The following is an 18,037-nucleotide window of genomic DNA, read 5'->3' as shown; positions in this document are numbered from 1 at the left end:
TTGCCATATGCCCACTTTGTTAGCTGTCCATAACTTGCTCTGCAGCTAGTTTTTTGACATATTTTTTTACTTGTAAATGAGGAGGGGAAATCCAGTGGAAGATGGATGTTACAGTGTATGTGTGCATGCGCGCAACAAACAGGTGCACGTGTCAAACTTTCCCCGCCCCCACTCTCAGTAAGCAAAATGTACTTGATTCAGTTTGAATGTTTACCATTGCGGTTTATCTTAATGACGGACTTGGAAATGTTTGTTTAGGACAGCCAGTCACTCTCCTTTTGAGCTGTCAATCAAAATAAATTTCCAAGTTCTCTTCGTGGAAATGGACAGGTTGTTTAGTGGCCGTTTCGGACAGGGGTGGGGTTGGGTAACCTCACACGAGGCAGCAGCGCCACAGGGAACGCGTGGTGAGAGGGGCGGGAGTTTGGGGGTCTGAGCGCGAGAGAGAGAGGTGTAGGAGCCAGAAGGTAATGTCGTAAAGCCGAGTGTCGTAAACCAGGTGCAGGGAGGGGAGGTGGAGTATACGGGAGGGAGGGGAGGGGAGGTGTGGGGGCGAGAGGAGGTGACTCTCCAGCAGCATTTAGACACAGCGAAAGGATCATGGCGGATGGCCCCAGGTGTAAGCGCAGAAAGCAGGCGAACCCGAGGAGGACGAACGGTGAGTAAAAACCCTTCGCTCCTACCGGTCGTCGCTCACTTAGACGGGCGACGGCTAATTTCATTCAACTCTGGACTCTTGAACTTCCCGAGCCGTACAAATTCTAGTCCGTCAAAGTGCTGGAAAGTAGCGCTGTGTTATAGCCCCTATGTAGTGTACCGTTATACCTGCCGCGCTCGCGACTCTCTCACCGCCTAGCGGTACACAGCGCGAGCGCGGACCGTTATTCACAGCCAGTCCCATATAACTGCCTCTCGCTTTTGTTTCCCCTTTTAATTGTCCTCGCCTTTCGTTTACTTTATAAAACCTTTCATTTAAAAAATACTCCATTCGGGTCGAATATGTTACTTCAGCTGATCGACACAGCATGTTTGTCCTTTTTAGATACAGTCGAATTTAAACTTATTTTCTCGCTCGAAATGTACCTGTTTAGTCCGATGCGGCTAAATTGTTGTTACACGTAAATCATTATGATAATTTTAAGTGGTGAAAATGTTTCGATAAATACGCGTGTTTGTCAAAAAGCATGAGTGGTTGTGAAGATTTTATTTTATTTTCGTTAACAGCAAACTTTGATATAGCTGCAATGGGCTGTTCCGCTGTCTGCGTGGTAGCAGGTAGCTAGCGAGCTAACAGAATACTAAGAATAGACTCTTTAAAATGATAAACATGATGTGTGTAACCATTTTATCTTATGTAATGTTTGTGAATAAATGCTTTCGTGTCGCCAGCGCGACGGTTGAGCTTGTTTTAGTTTCTGTGGTACAGCTACAAGTCTCACTTTGCTCTATAGCTCATATGAACTGTCTGATAACACCAGCACGTTGCTCTCTCTGTGTTGCTGCTGTGTAGAAAAGTGGGCAAGCCTGCAGTTCGCGTTGATGTTTGACAGCAAAGTTTCTTCTTAAACTCTGAAGTTTATAAAGCAAAAAATAAGGGTGTGTTTATGTAGCAGCTCTGCCAGTCCCCATCTCCCCTTTGGGACCGGGGCTCAAAGAGCTCAGAAGCACGATGCCAGTTAAAGCAACCTGTTTGTGGAGCCAGTCTGCCACATTTCTAGTTGGGTGGTAACACTGGAGAGAAAAGGAAAGGAATCTGAAGGGCTGTCTGCTGCTTGAACAACTGCTACAGCCTATATAAGGAATGCGTATACATCCCGAGCAGCGCAGACAATCCTGATAAATCGCGTTTGGATACTGGTGCTGCAGCTGGACTTATTGCACTAACACTGTTTGTTTTGAGGACTTTGTGCTTTTAAATGTACGCCCGTAACAGGTTAATACTGTATGTGGTTGCTTACCATCGTGCTTGTGCAGTTGCAAGATGCGCTTCTGAATTATAACAGTTTATCTGGGTGTAGAGTCTGTGCCATCGCCCTGAGGTATGGACACGAGCCGAAGTAATTTTTCGGATAAGTGATAAGGAAATCGATAAGTAGAAACGTGAGGCGTGCTTTCTTTGCGCGCGTGCTACATCATGGAATGTAAACTCAAACGCACTTTTTATGTCTTCATAAACATTTCACGTTGTACCTTGAGGTTTTTAGATCTATTTTAGATCGCAACGATCATTTTGACAGTATGTCTTTGGTGTTAATGTGTTGTTTTGTTGAGATATGAGTAAAGAAAGACACTTTTCCTCAGGCTGACGCCATGCGCGCGCCATGTAGCGGTTCTCTCTGCACGCGCGTGTAAGCGACCTGTAAATTCTGTATGTGCCTACCTGTTCGGAGGGTAAGACAGATGTCACTTAGTTTTTTTACAAAAATACAACGTTTTGCTATTGATTTTTCTCTGTACCTGAACTCGCAGAACGAGGAGGGAATCTTTTTTCTCTTTTTGTCTCGTGTTGAAAGCAGACGGAAGGCGTTTCTCGCGCGTTGCAGCAAATGTCAACTTGTGCAGGTATTAAACAAGATATATGTGCAGTGTATCTCGCATGCCCTCTCAGCTGTTATCATTTGTTTTTAACAGAGAAAGGATGAAATGATGAGAAAGAGAAAGAATGGGCGCCTGTTATCACCCAGTTTTCTATTAAGCGTACTCTTAATAGCTGTTGTAAAAACATCACCTCAGTGCAAAGAGCATACTGGGTACTTGTAGATGCTGGACCGTCGGTTTTTATACTTTAACCAACATAAAGCATAGTCGTGATCTAACGGTTTAGATAGGTTAAATGATTCAGTGTGGTTTAACTGTAGTGATGATAATGCTGCTGTTCTGGATTGGTAATATTAGTGCTTTGTCATAGGGCGTTTGGCATGCTCACCGCACTGCAGGTATCGCGGACACAAAAACGCACCTGAGAAACACCTGCTTGTATATTAAAAACTCCACATATAGCTTTTTAGGACATGCTACGTCTTGTTATTTTAAACGAATCCTATGTTTCTGACTAATTTAGCTTATTAATCGTTTTGATCTCCAAAACTGTGCTTGAGCAAATAAATAAAGGTTTGTGATGGACAACGTTGTTTTTTTCTATCAAAGCACGGATGCGCTTAAAGTGTCCTGTTTGTGAATTATATGAAGTCACGGATTATGTGACCTCTCGGACCTCAAACTATCAGCGGCGCTCCTGGTGCGTGATGAACGCTCCCTGACTGTGCGCGTCCCTGCGTCATTTGCATACGATCCTCCCCCTGCGCGCCTCCGCGAGGATTGTTGATCAGACCTTGTATAATTGGAATGTGGCCGCCTGAGTACTTCACCGTTTGGTGTAAAGGGCAACAGTAAATGTTCACTGAAGGCAAACTGTCTTCTAATAGATATTCACATTCTGTTTACCAGACATATCCTTTATTTTAATTACCCATAACCAAGATAAATGTAATGTTATTCTTTCAACTCACTAACTAACTAAAATCAGCCAAGGGGGGCTTGAACACTAAATAAGGTACTGTACCTTGTAAAGTGTTTTCTTTACTACAGTTTGCTCATGGTGGCACAATCAAATATATTTTACACAGCATTCACTGGCTTCACAATTACAGATTAAAGTTTTTTTTAAGGTCTTCTATGAAATCCACTTGTTTGTGGCTCTGATCCAGATTGCTTTATTGTTAGGAACCTTGCTGTTTTGATAAATCACAATTTGGATGTGTCGTTGCAATTTATATAAGAACCGCAAAGATGTTTTTAAGGCCCTGTCAGTATTTATGGATAAGTCACAGGGTTGAGTTAATTTAAGACATTGTTAGACATGGGCTAGATTAAAAGTAGCCTACCTGTAACTTTTTTGCCATCAAAAGCCCTAGCCTCATCGATTCAGATTGATGTTATTTACCTCCATTTGGAGGGCTGTTTTTTACAGAGGGGGAGGTGGGAGTTAGTGGTGCTGAATCTTTTACCAGACACGGTATGCATGTGAGAACAGCACTTCACCATCAGGTGAAAAATCTGTGACATGCCTGTTGCTTTGGCTGAAGACAGGGTGTTAACTCAAATAAGGCCTGTTGGGCAGGTGAAGAATTTTTTACAAGTTACAAAATTCATTAGAGAGTACCTTCTGTCTTACACTTTACTCTGTAGACTCTTGAACAGCCCACCGTAAATGCAAATGTGCTCAAATCTATAGTTATATATTGTAGATAAATCCCTATAGACAGCTGGGCTGGGACGATAAATCGTGAGATTTTGCTTGCTATGCTTCTAAATGAATTATGGTGAAATTCCACTACATCCAAAAGCCAGAGGGCGCTCTCGTGCAGAAACTCAATATGGGCCACAGAAGAAGTACCATTTACACACGCAGCTCCACAAAATGCCTATAAGCATAATTATATCGCTGTTTATCAAACCTTTTCAGGTATTTTTATGATAATAAAGAATATTTATAATGATTATGTTTGACGAGTGTTGCTTTTCAAATGCATGTTACACTTTAAAAACAAACAGTGCTATATCGCACTAAAAGTGGTTCACTGGCTCGTATTCATAGAGGAACCATTTTTAGTGCCATGTAGCACCTGTGTAGCACCATATTGTGCTATATAAAACCATATCTGGTGCTATATGGCACTTAAAATGGTTCCTCTATGATTACAACCTTTTAGTTCTATTTAGCACCGTTGGTTTTTAGAGTGTATAAATGACTCAAACTAACAGTGACTAACAGAGGACTTCCTACTGATCAAAGAGCCATAATACATAAAAGAGCTGTGCATAATACAACTTCTGTGATTCAGAATCAATATCAGACAGGCATTATTAGTATGAACCACAATTAATCGTCCCAGCCCTAATAGACAGGATGTTCCTTGTAGCTCACCTGGTACAGCATTAAATTGGCAACTCAAAGGCCCCAGGTTCAATTCCTAGGGACCGCACATACACACACAACATGTATACCTTGAATTTACTATAATGCTGAGTTCAGACTGCAAGATTTTAGCCCTGATTTTGACTCGCCCACAGGTTTTGAGAAATCGCCGACAAATGCCTAAAATCACAGGCAAATTGTGCACGTTTATGGGAGTGACAATCAAACAGTGTGAACTATCAAAGACGCGATCTGAGAGAATCCAAAATCATGCCGTGTGAAATGTGTTCTGACTGAAAATAACATCGCAGATGACCTACAGCCAATGAGAGCGCTACATACAGGGCAGCTGGAAGTTTGGGGTGGAGTCAACCATTTCCACTTTTTAATAATCTTCTTTTCGCTACAAATGAGCGCACATGCAATTTGTATGCAAGCTTCTTCCTGGGTACCATTTTTGATAATAATCCCAGTCTCATGTGAGAACTCCAATCTTGTACGCATGATCTTGCGTTGTTTCCTTGTCACTTTTCGCGGTGCGTTTGGTTGTTAGACGCAGTGGCTGCCGGTGACTTCTTTTTTCGAGAGTGCTCGATGTGAAGTTCGTCACAACTTGTATCTAGCCCATCATGTGTGTGTTTTGTAATTTCACAATATGTGTTCTGCGCGTCAAGTGATCCTATGTGCATCACGTGTCTTGTCAAAACGCGTCTAAATGGTTTATGATAAAAGAGACGCTCGCGTTTGCCAGATACTCGCATAATCTCATGTGTAATCAGACTTTACTGTTAAGGGGGTGTATTTTGTGAACGTGAGCATCTCTTTTATCATAAACAGTTTTGACAAAACACGTGATGCATATGGTTCACATGACGCTACAAACACATATTTTGAAAACACAGGCAACACACATGACACTCCGAACACTTATTTTAAATTTGCACCCCTCAGAAGAGCAGTCATGAGCCGCCACTGGTTAGACATAGTTTGCGAACCGGGACAAAGTTGTCGGCGATGCTTCCTATTGTAAAGTCATGCCGCATGAAAACCCAAGTCGCCGATCCATCGTGCAGTGTCAACACAGCAGCGACTGAACGCTACCCTAGATAGTCATGCAGTGTGAAAAGATCTGTGACCCGACTACTTTAAAAATCATGCAGTCTGAACTCAGCATAAGTTGCTTTGGATAAAAGCATCTGCTAAATGCATACATGTATGTAGAATGTAAATAAAGATAACATAGATATAGTAATATAAATATAGATTTTTCTTATGAGTGAATTGTCATCAGTGAATCTGGTAAATCTGTAGTACAACTTAGAATGTGCATTTAAGGGTTTTACTTCAAGCACCAGCAACAACCCACAAATTTGAACTTTCCTAGGAGTGGAATGCTAAACAGCCAACTCTTTTTCTGTGTTTTAAGCTTTCTCGGGTGAAGATATCTGTAGAATGTAAGGAAACATCCTGAAGTTGTGTGGCTGTGCAGCACAGCCTTAACCCATCTATTTTAAAGCACAACTTATAACCAACTGCTCCAAACACCGTAGAGCACTCAGTGTATGTCATTGAGATTGCTTAACATATGGTTTTCCATAACAATTCGATTTCAGGAATGTTATGAATGTTAAAGAATGATAAAGCCTGGTTCCAAGATGCTAGACCACAGCAGTCAGGACTCATTTTTAGTGACATTCCCGGCCACTTGCCGTTCTCGCCGTGCGTAACATGAAGGTGATCTGGAGATTAAGCAGTAAACGTGAAGGTGCTAATAGTACGCAAGACGACAGGTGTTGTTCACAGGGCAGCTCTCTCTCTCTCTCTCTCTCTCTCTGTCCCTTCCTCATTTGGCTCTCGTCAGGAGTACTGGAGGGCAATTTGAAACCTCCCAGTTTGGGAATAGAGGAATGTGGCTGACCGGTATTAGCATGGCTAAGAAAATAAACATGGCAGCGGCCATTGGGCGTGCTGTGCTTTGTAGTGGCTTTCCAAAATGGAGGTTATGTTTCAAAAGAACTTTAGCAAGGTTGTATTTTTATACAGAGACAATTTAGGGGAAAGATTTACACCTCAGAAATGAGTGTAATGTGCAAAGTTTTACATGTTTGCTTGCAGTTACTCAAACGTACATGGACATTTTTACAAATACTGACTTCCAGTGAATAATTAGAAATGCTTAGCTTGTTTATTGTCAATACTTTCGAAGAGCTGTGGGCAAACGCCAGGCTACTGCCAGCGCTGTGATAAAATGGGTGTAACAGAATTTATTTGGATGATAAAAGTTTAATTACTGCACTGGGCTATTTCCACACCCCGTACCAAACTTTTTAGGGTTTAAACCAATAAACACAGATGCTTATTTTTCTGTGAAAATGTTGCTCATGCACATTAAGTCGAATCTTTATAGTTTAGGAAATTGAGCAATTTTTGCCCGCATTTATTTTTGTGAAGGTGTGTGCACGCTTTTCTACATGCTGCTAGATTTTAAAACCCATCTGCTAACATTTAGGATCTCTCCCTGTTTGGGATTTAGCTGAAAAAGAAACATATATTTCATTTTATTTATTCGTCATCTTTTCAGCAATTTCCTCCCAGAGATCCTCCAATCTTACAGAACCAAGTCTTGAGAAATACCAGCAGATCTCTCCTCTTTTGACCCTTTCTCCAAGCCACAGTAGCGGGTAATGTTTAGTGACCTCTGCCATGGGCGCCCATGCATTGCCTCAAGTATGACTTCACTTTCCCCCCCTGTGCCATTGTGAGGCGTCCAGCGTAACAAATTGGCTGTGTGTTAAAGCCCCCAACACACACACACACTCACAAATACACACACTGTGTGAATGGATCTCTAGGTAACAAAGCTCAGAGGCAGCCCCTGTTTTTCTGTTCTTAGCCCCCCATTCCCTTTCAGTTTGCCCCCCCCATGTGGAGGTCACATGGGGGAGGGATTTGTTGAAGATGGGGGTCAGTGTTTTGGAGGCCTGCTGAGGTGACAGTGAAGAACTGTTGTAAACTGGCAGGCTCTTCTTCTCTCTCTTCCTGTGCTTTGCATAACAAACATGGCTTCCTTCTCGTCAAGGACCGGTGTGTGAATGCGAGTTGTGGAAATCACTGCGTGTGAGTGAGAACTGCTTAGGCAGAGTGTGTTGGTGCATTTTTAATAGATCAAGATCCAGTTTGTGTTTTCTTTTGCATTGTATACATTAGTTTTCCTTTTTAGAAGGGTCAGAGAAGGAAATTGGTTCTTTGTTTTGTTGATTAGGTGAGTAAAGGAGAAAGAAAGGAAAATGGGACTCCACAGTTTGTACCATTATTAGGTGTTAGGCCCACTAAGGCTTTAGTACTCAACACAACAGGACAATCAACAGAGAATACAGATCACATGAAATAACTCATTTAACAACACATTAAACATCTGTTAAGTGGCATATCTTATTGAAACAGGTATAAATATTTTTTTATCCAGTGGGATTTGATTGGATGGATTTTGATGTTAGCAATGGTTGTGCTGACAAATGGAAAAATGTGCTTTTAGAGTCTGTAAAAATTGTTATGAAAGTCGAAAGACAGATTCCCATAAGCAACATTTAAATATCTCAGTTTGTTTCTCTTAGACATCAGTGATGTTAAAATGAGAGCAAATAGAAACTTAAACTTAAGTCTTATTTATCTCAGATATTTTCCAGTAAAATCTCACAAATGTCTCCATAAAAATATCCAGATTATTTACTCACCACCATGTTATCCAAAATGTTAATGTCTGTCTTTGTTCAGTCGAGAAGAAATTATGTTTTTTGAGGAAAACATTTCAGGATTTTTCTCATTTTAATGGACTTTAATGGACCCCAACACTTAACAGTTTTAATGCAGTTTACACTTCCAGTTTCAACAGAATTTCAAAGGACTCTAAAAGATCCCAAACTAGGCTTAAGGGTCTTATCTAGCGAAACGATTGTCATTTTTGACAAGAAAAATAAAAAATATGCACTTTTAAACACAACTTCTCGCCTATCTCCGGTCCTGTGACACGGCAGCGCGACCTCACGTAATTGCGTAATGCCGTGGAAAGGTCACGTGTTACATATATGAAACGCACATATGCGGACCATTTTAAACAATAAACTGACACAAAGACAATTAATTAGTATCATTCCACATACAACAACGTTGGAACGGTCCTCTTTCTCCAAACTTGTAAACATTGGGGTGTAGTTTCGCATACGTCATCCGTGACCTCTTGACGTGATGACGTATTGCGTGAGGTCGCGCTGGCGCGTCGCACGGCCGGAGGAGGAGGAGAAGTTGTGTTTTAAAAGTGCATATTTTTTTTTTTTCTTGTCAAAAATGACAATCGTTTGGGTAGATAAGACCCTTATGCCTCGTTTGGGATCGTTTAGAGTTCTTTGAAACTCCGTTGAAAGTGCAAATTTGAACTGCATTAAATCTGTTACATATTGGGGTCCATTAAAGTCCATTAAAATGTGAAAAATTTTGGAAGGTTTTCCTCAAAAAACATAATTTCTTCTCGACTGAACAAAGAAAGACATCAACATTTTGGATGACATGGTGGTGAGTAAATTATCTGGATTTATTTTTAAGAAAATGGACTTATCCTTTAATGCTTCAGAAGAGATCTCACAATCTGAGCTCAGATTTGTCAGGTCATCACGAATCAATATTATTAAAGATTTTTTTATGAACTCAAACATTTCTCATCAAATTAATCCAAATTCAGATTATTTATTTACGGTACAGTATGCAATCTACATTCATTTTACAGCTTTGTACTCTTAATGCATTTTAAGAATTGTCAAAATTTTTATTTCTCCTAAGCAATTATACGCAAAAAATCCTTAGGTGATGCTTAAATGAAACACAACCAAGAACTCCATCGAGTCCATGAGCTATAAAAAGAGCAACCTCTGAGCTGGGATAATTTGCGCTGATGAGACAAGGGAAAAATTTAAGAAATAAATAAAAAGTAAGAAAGTAATTGAAGTTTTGATTTTATGTTGTCCTCCAATTCCCTTTAATACACTCCTCACGGTTGCTTTAATTTCAGGTGCTGCTTAATTCCGGCGAGCCTGTCCAAATAGTGCTCCAAACATCTCTGTGCTTTTACAAATAGGGATTAATGATTAGTCTGGTCCCACGAAAGGAAAGGAAGCATTACCACTAAACAAAACCTGCTCTTTATTTCTCTTTCCTTCATCTCTACCCAGAAGAGCCAAGGTTTCATGAACCCCTTTTTTTGCCGTGCACGGTTGTACTTTATTGGCTGGTTTGTGCGTGTGTGTATTTGTGTGTGTGCATGCTATTGTGTTTTAAAACTTCAGCGAGGGGGAGAAAAAGGGGTTTTGCTACCTATGCAGCGGACCACTGTCGGCCATAGAGGGGCTTAGCGGCAGAAGAAAAGGACCATTGAAAGAGTTCGGAGAGGGAGGGAACACTCTTTCTAACGCTGCCTGTGGGAAACTACTGCCCATGCGGAGACACGCATTTGCATATGACCCATTCTCTTCCGAGAGGAAGACTGAGATGCAGAGGAATCCTCATCGCTTGTGTGTGTGTAGGTGAAGCATTTTTCCTACTGTGATAGAGAGGTGTGACTGAGGAACAGAATGGAACAAGTGTTGTAACAGCTCTGGTCCAACGACAGAAATATCCTAAAGGTGTCTGGATGTGGGGAAAGACACGTATGCACGCACGTACATTTCACTAAAGATTGTATCTTAAATGAGCACATAAATACATGAGCAGCCCTAAATAAAACTTTTAAATGAATCAAAACATTATTTGGTAAGACTTTACAATAAGACTGTATTAGTTAACATTAGTTTAAACATTAGCTAACAACATAAGTTCATGTTAATTTCAGTATTTACTCATGTAATTTTAAAATTAAAAGTTGTAACTGTTAACATTAGTTAATGCAAACATGTACAACTGTATTGGGACACTTCACTTCTTTGAAAATATGCTCATTTTCCAGCTCTCCCAGAGCTAAACAATTGATTTTTACCATTTTGGAATCCATTCAGCTGATCTTCGGGTCTGGCGGTATCATTTTAGCATAGTTTAGCATATTTCATTGAATCTGATTAGACCATTAGTATTGCGCTCAAAAATAACCAAAGAGTTTTTATATCTTTCCTATTTAAAACTTGACTCTTCTGAAGTTACATTGTGTACTAAGACCGACAGAAAATTAAAAGTTGTGATTTTCTAGCCGAAAATGGTTAGGAACTATACTTTCATTCTGGCGTAATAATCAACGACTTTGCTGCTGTAACAAAGCTGCAGGTGTAGTGATATTACACACTGGCCGAAAAATAGTCCCCTTGGTTACTTTCAATAGCAGGGGACTATTTTCAGGCGCTGCGTAATATCTTCACGCCTGCTGCAGCCATGTTACAGCAGCAAAGTCCTTGATTATTACGCCAGAATGAGAGTATAGTCCTAGCAATATCTGTCTAGAAAATCACAACTTTTAATTTTTCGTCGGTCTTAGTACACGATGCAACTACAGAAGAGTCAAGTTTTAAATAGGAAAAAAAATCAAAACTCTTTGGTTATTTTTTAGCGCAATGCTAATGGTCTAATCAGATTCAATGAATTATGCTAAGCTATGCTAAAAATGATACCGCCAGGCCCGTAGATTAGCTGAATGGATTCCAAAACGGTAAAAATCAAATGTTTAGGGGAGCTAGAAAATGAGCGTATTTTCAAAAAAAGTGGAGTGTCCCTTAAACATAAAGAATAATATTAAACATTGACAAATTATATTAGTCATTGTTAGTTCATGTTACTTGTGACTTGTTAGCGATTTATTTTCAGCGGTCAGGATATCCCAAAGGAAGGTTTTATCAGATATAGTTTACTAAACCAGTTTTTGTCCCAAAATGATAGATACACAAATTTATATACACAAACACACAAAAAACATCCCTCCCTGGAATAGTAACAGCCAGTTTGCATCATTCACAAGTACTTGTTCCATCATCAGCACATCCCACCATCTTTATGTGTGTGTGTTTGTGGGTGTGGCAGTTTTCATCAGTCTTTTATTTAGGCGTGTGTGTGTTGTGATTGTAATTGTGTTGATCTCATCTAATACTGGGTCTATGTAATAGATTCTGTGGAGATAAACACTCCTCCTTAGTTCTCTTGTCAGTGTGAGTCATATGAACAGGTGTGTGAGGTGTATGACCTCATCTAATACAATCATCTATTCCAGTGTGTATGTGTGCACACAGGCATGATGGGAAGGTCGCTCCTACATCACACAGGAAATTAAGACGCCCTCCCACATATTCACTTTGGGGATATTATGTTTGTGTGTACACCTGTCCTAAAGACTCAGTCTTGAGGCTGACAACTTAAGTGGCGTTCACTTAGGGATACGACCATGAGTTTGTGTGTGAGCGTATGCACCTGTTAGGGCTTCTTTTGTGCACCTGAGAATATGAGTGTTTATATTTCTTCTGTGTGAGGGGTAATTTTGTGTGTCTGCTCTGCTGCTGAATCTGATACATTCATTGTTTTTAATAATATGACTTGGGACTACTCTTAAGGATAAGGATAGTCCTTGGAGTCCCTTCTTTAGCCTACTCTCTCTCTCACTCACTCTCTTTTTGAACATATTTTAATGGATTAAATTGTACTCCAGTGGTTAAAGATCTGTGCTGGTAATCAAAAGGTTAGAGGTTCAAATCCCACAAGGGATGATCTATGAGCAAGTACCATTTTGGTCTGGAGCTAAGCATTTAACCTTAGGTTGCTCCGTAGGGAATGTTTCTGTAAACGAACGTGCTGACTATTCCAATGTAGGGTAAAAGTTGTAAAAATACATTCTCTGGTCATGTGGTGATAGATAAAATAGTGTGGATACACAAAGGGGGGATCAGTGAATGAAACCTTACCTTATCTTTACTCCTTTCTGTGTTTAAAATTAACCTGAATTAAGTATGAAAAGAATATATTTCATTCCATTTATCTTACTAACATCACACTCGTATCCAGTCCCATCATCCCTATATTGCATCTGTAATAGGCAACAGCCTGCAATATCTCCTGATTGATCCATGAGGGATGGCAATCGCTTCTCACAGAGGAACATCTCATAAAGGCTTGAAGAGCATAAACACACCTTCACCCGTCACGGTTCTCCTTTCAATGTTTGCACCTCTGTTGCATCAGAAAGCGAAATCTGGAAATAATGCATCTTTTTTTAATGCGTTATTCTTTATCACATCAAAACAACGATAAGAAGATAATGATGAATATGCCGTATACTTTTATCTGCTCGTAGGCCCGCACGGCCTTATGAATACAGCTCTTATGCCGGTGAGCGGCTGGGCCGATAAGGCGATCTATCAAAGTGATGTATGAAATGTCAGGGATGGTGTGAGACTGCGTGAGATCTCGGTGGTCCTGAGGAGCTCTGCTAGGTTTGCTGTGCGTTTTGACTTAAGGGGGTATTTGTAATGCGTCTCTCTCCACGGCCCCTAGAGATGTGTATATGTTTGTGTGTCCTTGTCCATCTGAACTCCCTGGAGATGCGATTGTATAAGTAGGATGTTAGGTCAAATTATGATGTAGACTTTACTTAGTCACCCTGTACAAATGTGTAGTAGTCACATTGTGAGATGATTTCTTCCACACGTCAACACTAGTAAACATCTAGAAATATGCAATGGACAAACAAATGTGAAACAAATGCTGAATCGGCCATATATTGTAGACCTCTAGGGTGTTATAGAATACAAAACATAAGGGTAGTGAAGTGTTATTTGTGGTCTCATGTTAAAACCTGGAGATCACAAAAAGTCACAGATATAAATAAAATCTAAAATAATTTTAAGATAAGATAAGTTTTAAAGGGACACTCCACTTTTTTAGGAAAATAGGCTCATTTTCCATCTCTCCTAGATTGAAACATTTGTTTTTACAGTTTTGGAATCCATTCAGCCGATCTACCGTGGTACCACTTTTAGCATAGCTTAGCATAATTCATTGAATCTGATTAGACCATTAGCATTGCGCTAAACAATAACCAAAGAGTTTCGATATTTTTCCTATTTAAAACTTGACTCATTTACATCGTGTACTAAGACAGACGGAAAATGTAAAATTGCGATTTTCTAGCCCGATATGGCTAGGAGCTATACTCTCATTCTGGCTAATAATCAAGGACTTTGCTGCTGTAACATAGCTGCAGGAGACGCAATGATATTACGCAGCTCCGAAAATAGTCCCCTTGGTTACTTTTAATAGCAGGGGACTATTTTCGGGCACTGCATGATATCATTGTGACTGCTAATGCCCGATGCTAATGGTCTAATCAGATTCAATGGATTATGCTAAGCTATGCTAAAAGTGGTACCGCCAGAACCGGAGATCCTCTGAATGGATTCGGGGGAGCTGGAAAAAGTGAATATACATTTTGTTTCAAGGCATTTCATTAGGTAGTTAGTTGTCTTTGTGCAGTACATCATTGGTATGTTTTTTTTTACTGGAGACATTTGCACAGTAAAAAGTATAGTACACTCTCAGAAAAAGTGGTACAAAAGCTGTCACTAGTAGAGCTGTAATCGGGCCTTAAAAGTTAGGCCCGAAATGTCCGGAGCCCGACAGAATGCAGCCCGAACCCGAACGTACATTTAGATTGACAGCTTTTTAAAAGCCCGAACCCGTTTACAGCCCGACATTATTTAAATGTGCGCACACACACAGCTTTTGTCAAGAATAAGAAATTTACACAGGTTTTAACATTATTTATTCATGACTAATAATCTACACGCCACTTGGAAGTTGAAACAAAGAAATAAAATAAGTCATCTGTAACATTGTAACATCTCATTCTAAATAGGCTTATGCAATATACTATAAATATGCCAATAAAATTATTATTTATTAACGAATTAAATTAAGATAATACATTCTGAATTAAGATGGGTATTTGGCAATAACGAAATTAAGAGAAAGGCTCCGCGGGATTTGCGTCGGCACTTCTCTCCATTACTGCCAGCATTAGTCTATATCCTCTGTCTAAATTACGTATTTAAGACTTGATTCATATTTAGTTATACATTGAAAAACCTATTTACCAAGATTAGGCTACATGTTTTTGATGAGGAAAATCATTAAATCCACTGTAAATGAATTCAGCGCGGTCCTGCGCTACTGATAGTGCATCCAGCAGCATTGAACTTGACCGCTCATTTACCTCACAAAGCCGGGGCGCAAGCCCGAGCCAGTGTAAAATGTTAGAGATGAAGCCCGAACCCGCCCGAGCCCGACGGGTCCCGACGGGTCCCGTCGGGTTCGGGCAACGATCTTCAGCTCTAGTCACTAGGGCTGTCATAATTATGAAATTTGGCTGTCGGTTAATTGTTTAATAAATTGTGACGATTATGACGATTAATTGCCTGCTTATTGCTATGATATTTAATTCTCATAAAATTTTTTGTTTATTAAATAATTTTCACAGATTGTTGTGGTCATTTATACAGGCGCTGCAGCTCCCCCTTGTGTTTTTTAGAGAGATGTGCAATCATTGGGGTGATCTGAAATTATCGCAATGAGGTCAAACAATTGCGATGAGACGATTATTTAATAATTGTGACAGCCCTAGCTGTCGCTGGGATGGTACCCTATAAGAAGGTCCTAATATTTACCATTTAGGTACATATATGTATACATTTGATTATACCAATGTGTACCTTTGAAGTACTAATATGAGCTCTTTAGGTACAAAGTTGTACTTTGGAAAGAGTACCACCCCAGTGACTGCTTTCGTACCTTTATTTCTAATTTCAAGGTTTGGTACCTAACATATGAATGACAATCAATTTTATCCAGTTCAATTAATCCAGATATAAAAATTTATTTTAAAAGTCATGTAAATGTAAAGACTTATGAATACAGCCAGTATTTAAAAAAGCATTTAGCTCTCATTTGCAAAATGTAATAAGAGATGCAATTACCCCTGTTAAATCATTATGTTGCGCTCTGTTAGCAGGCAGAGTGTGTGTAAGCAGACAGGCATATGTGTGTTTCTGTCATGTGATGATAAATATGTTTAAGCAGTGTTTAGTAAACTGTTTGTTTCTGCTATCCAGCTCCATATGTTCGCCTGAGGTCCCCACAGATTTGGTGATGTCATCTGCCCATGTGTTAAACGGCATCCCAGGAATTTCTCACCTCCGCCTGTAATAATTACGCTTGGGTCCTGCGTGAAGCTGGGGGGGGAAAGCAGGTTTCAGGGATGTCATTGCAACATTTCCTTTAGAAAGTACCCTAATGTGAAGCAGATTTGGTTTCAAGCTCTGTTTCTGTGTAGGCTGTGTGATTTTGACATCTTGGAAGCTTTAAGCGTTTACCTCTGCTTGTGATGTGAAAACCACCCCTCCTCTGTCTGTCTGCACCTGGTACCTGATGGTATCAGAGCCTCCCACTCCATTTTCAGCCAGTCACAGGGCAAGGAGTGATATCCCTCCTGTGTTTGCAATACACAGAATTTGGCCTTGCCAAGTTTACCTGATAGTTACCTGATACTGAACTGGGGTTTGACATAGAGAGCAAATAAATCTCTTGTGAAATAAACTTGCTCCATGCCTTACTCTGATTGGTGGCTCATTCTAAAAAAAATGCGTATTCCTTGGCATTCTGCTTAAAGTCAACATAAAGCGCAGATCGTATTCGATTTTTTTTTTTTTTTGCTTTCAGAACGTCACATATTTCAGGGTGAAACAGGATACTCAATGAGAAAAACATGTAATGTAGGACTTGATTTTATCCATTAGGAATTTTTGGGATTGTGAAATTGGTCTCTATATAACTTGTAGGTGGATGGGAGAGGTTGGTGAAGTCAACTGAAAAGTAAGGCAATGTTTTTTTATTATTTAAAAGAGTGCGTTAATTCGTGCACAATAAGAGTATGAATTTGTATTAAGAAAATAAATAAGCATTAATCAGCTCTAAAGATGCTACAGCATTCAGGTGTTAATGGGTCTTTTTCTCAATTGTGTGTTAACTGTTACTGGCTATTTGTCCAAACCAGCAGATTAAAGTCCACCAGTCTTGATTCAGGTGCTTGCAAACAAAACAAACGCTGACCTTGCTGTGTTCACCTGTGTGCCGTGTTTACCTGGTTTCGACACTGACACCAGGTGATGACTGAACATGAGTTCAAACATTGCTAGCAAGACCAAAATGTTTTCTTCTCTGTTTACCTTTTAAGTGCACATTTTTTAATTTTAGCAATTTGTTTTGAATATCTTTTAAAGTCCCTGTAAAGGCATGCACATTTAAACACATTAAAACTGTTAGAAATGTATTGCTGAAACATGCCAAAAAGACTAAACTATGTCGTGCTGAATTACATAGTTAGATTGTTAAACAGTTTTTCCTCATTTCTGGTTCAGGATTATTTGAGCAGGGTTAAAACGGTGGCTCAATGACGCACTTGAGCCACCGTGCATGGCCCGCCCCTAACACAATCGTGAGCATCCATACAGGTGTCCAAGATCTGGATAACGTATTTTATTAACTTGGCTTTTTTTCCATAATTTATATTTGGGTGGGTGGTTAATAACACATTTTTCTGTGGTGTGACAAACTCAGAAGACATTTAATATCTGACTTTACAGGGACTTTATGCATTTAATTTGTTGTAATACAAACCAGGAAACTAGATAGTTGTTGGAATTACAAAAAAAACTGTTGTCTGTAATGCATGTTGATAATTAAAAAACTAAGACACAAAAGCCGCTAAACGCCACCTCTGTCAAAAATGAGATATTGATATTGTATTATATATTATATATTAACCGAATGCACTCGGCATGTACTATATCAAATACTTTTGCTTCAAATGAAGGTTGTGAGCAATATATCATTTGCGATAATATCATTGCTGTTGTTTTAACAATGTGCAAAATTATATTATCGAGTATATCACTTGCTTTTTAAAAAGCTATTTGTATGCTCTTTTAGAGGATAACATAGCAGCACATTTAATTGCGGCGCGTGTATGGCTTATAAAAATCAACGTCATATTAATTTTTAATACTTTAGCCGATCACGCTCTTTGCAATTTCTATGTCTTGAGCGGAG

General features: G+C 39.6%; 1 protein-coding gene across 3 annotated transcripts in view; it reads left to right on the top strand.

Annotated features, from left to right (window-relative positions):
• Positions 1-520: 520 nt before the first annotated feature.
• zeb1b (zinc finger E-box binding homeobox 1b) overlaps positions 521-18,037 on the top strand; it is an 82,254-nt gene continuing 64,737 nt past the window's right edge. The window contains exon 1 of one of the 3 annotated variants that reach the window (XM_055175346.2): positions 521-658. In XM_055175346.2, coding sequence (XP_055031321.2) covers positions 601-658 — 58 coding nt within the window. In that variant the 5' untranslated portion in view covers positions 521-600. Of the gene's footprint in view, positions 659-1,680; positions 2,563-16,778; positions 16,802-18,037 lie in introns of those variants that run through there. The other 2 variants (XM_055175347.2, XM_055175348.2) reach the window with 2 other exon arrangements.

Source organism: Misgurnus anguillicaudatus, chromosome 4, assembly GCF_027580225.2.
Source record: "Misgurnus anguillicaudatus chromosome 4, ASM2758022v2, whole genome shotgun sequence".
Classification (NCBI taxonomy): Eukaryota; Metazoa; Chordata; class Actinopteri; order Cypriniformes; family Cobitidae; genus Misgurnus; species Misgurnus anguillicaudatus.
This window is presented reverse-complemented; position numbering and strand designations above follow the sequence as displayed.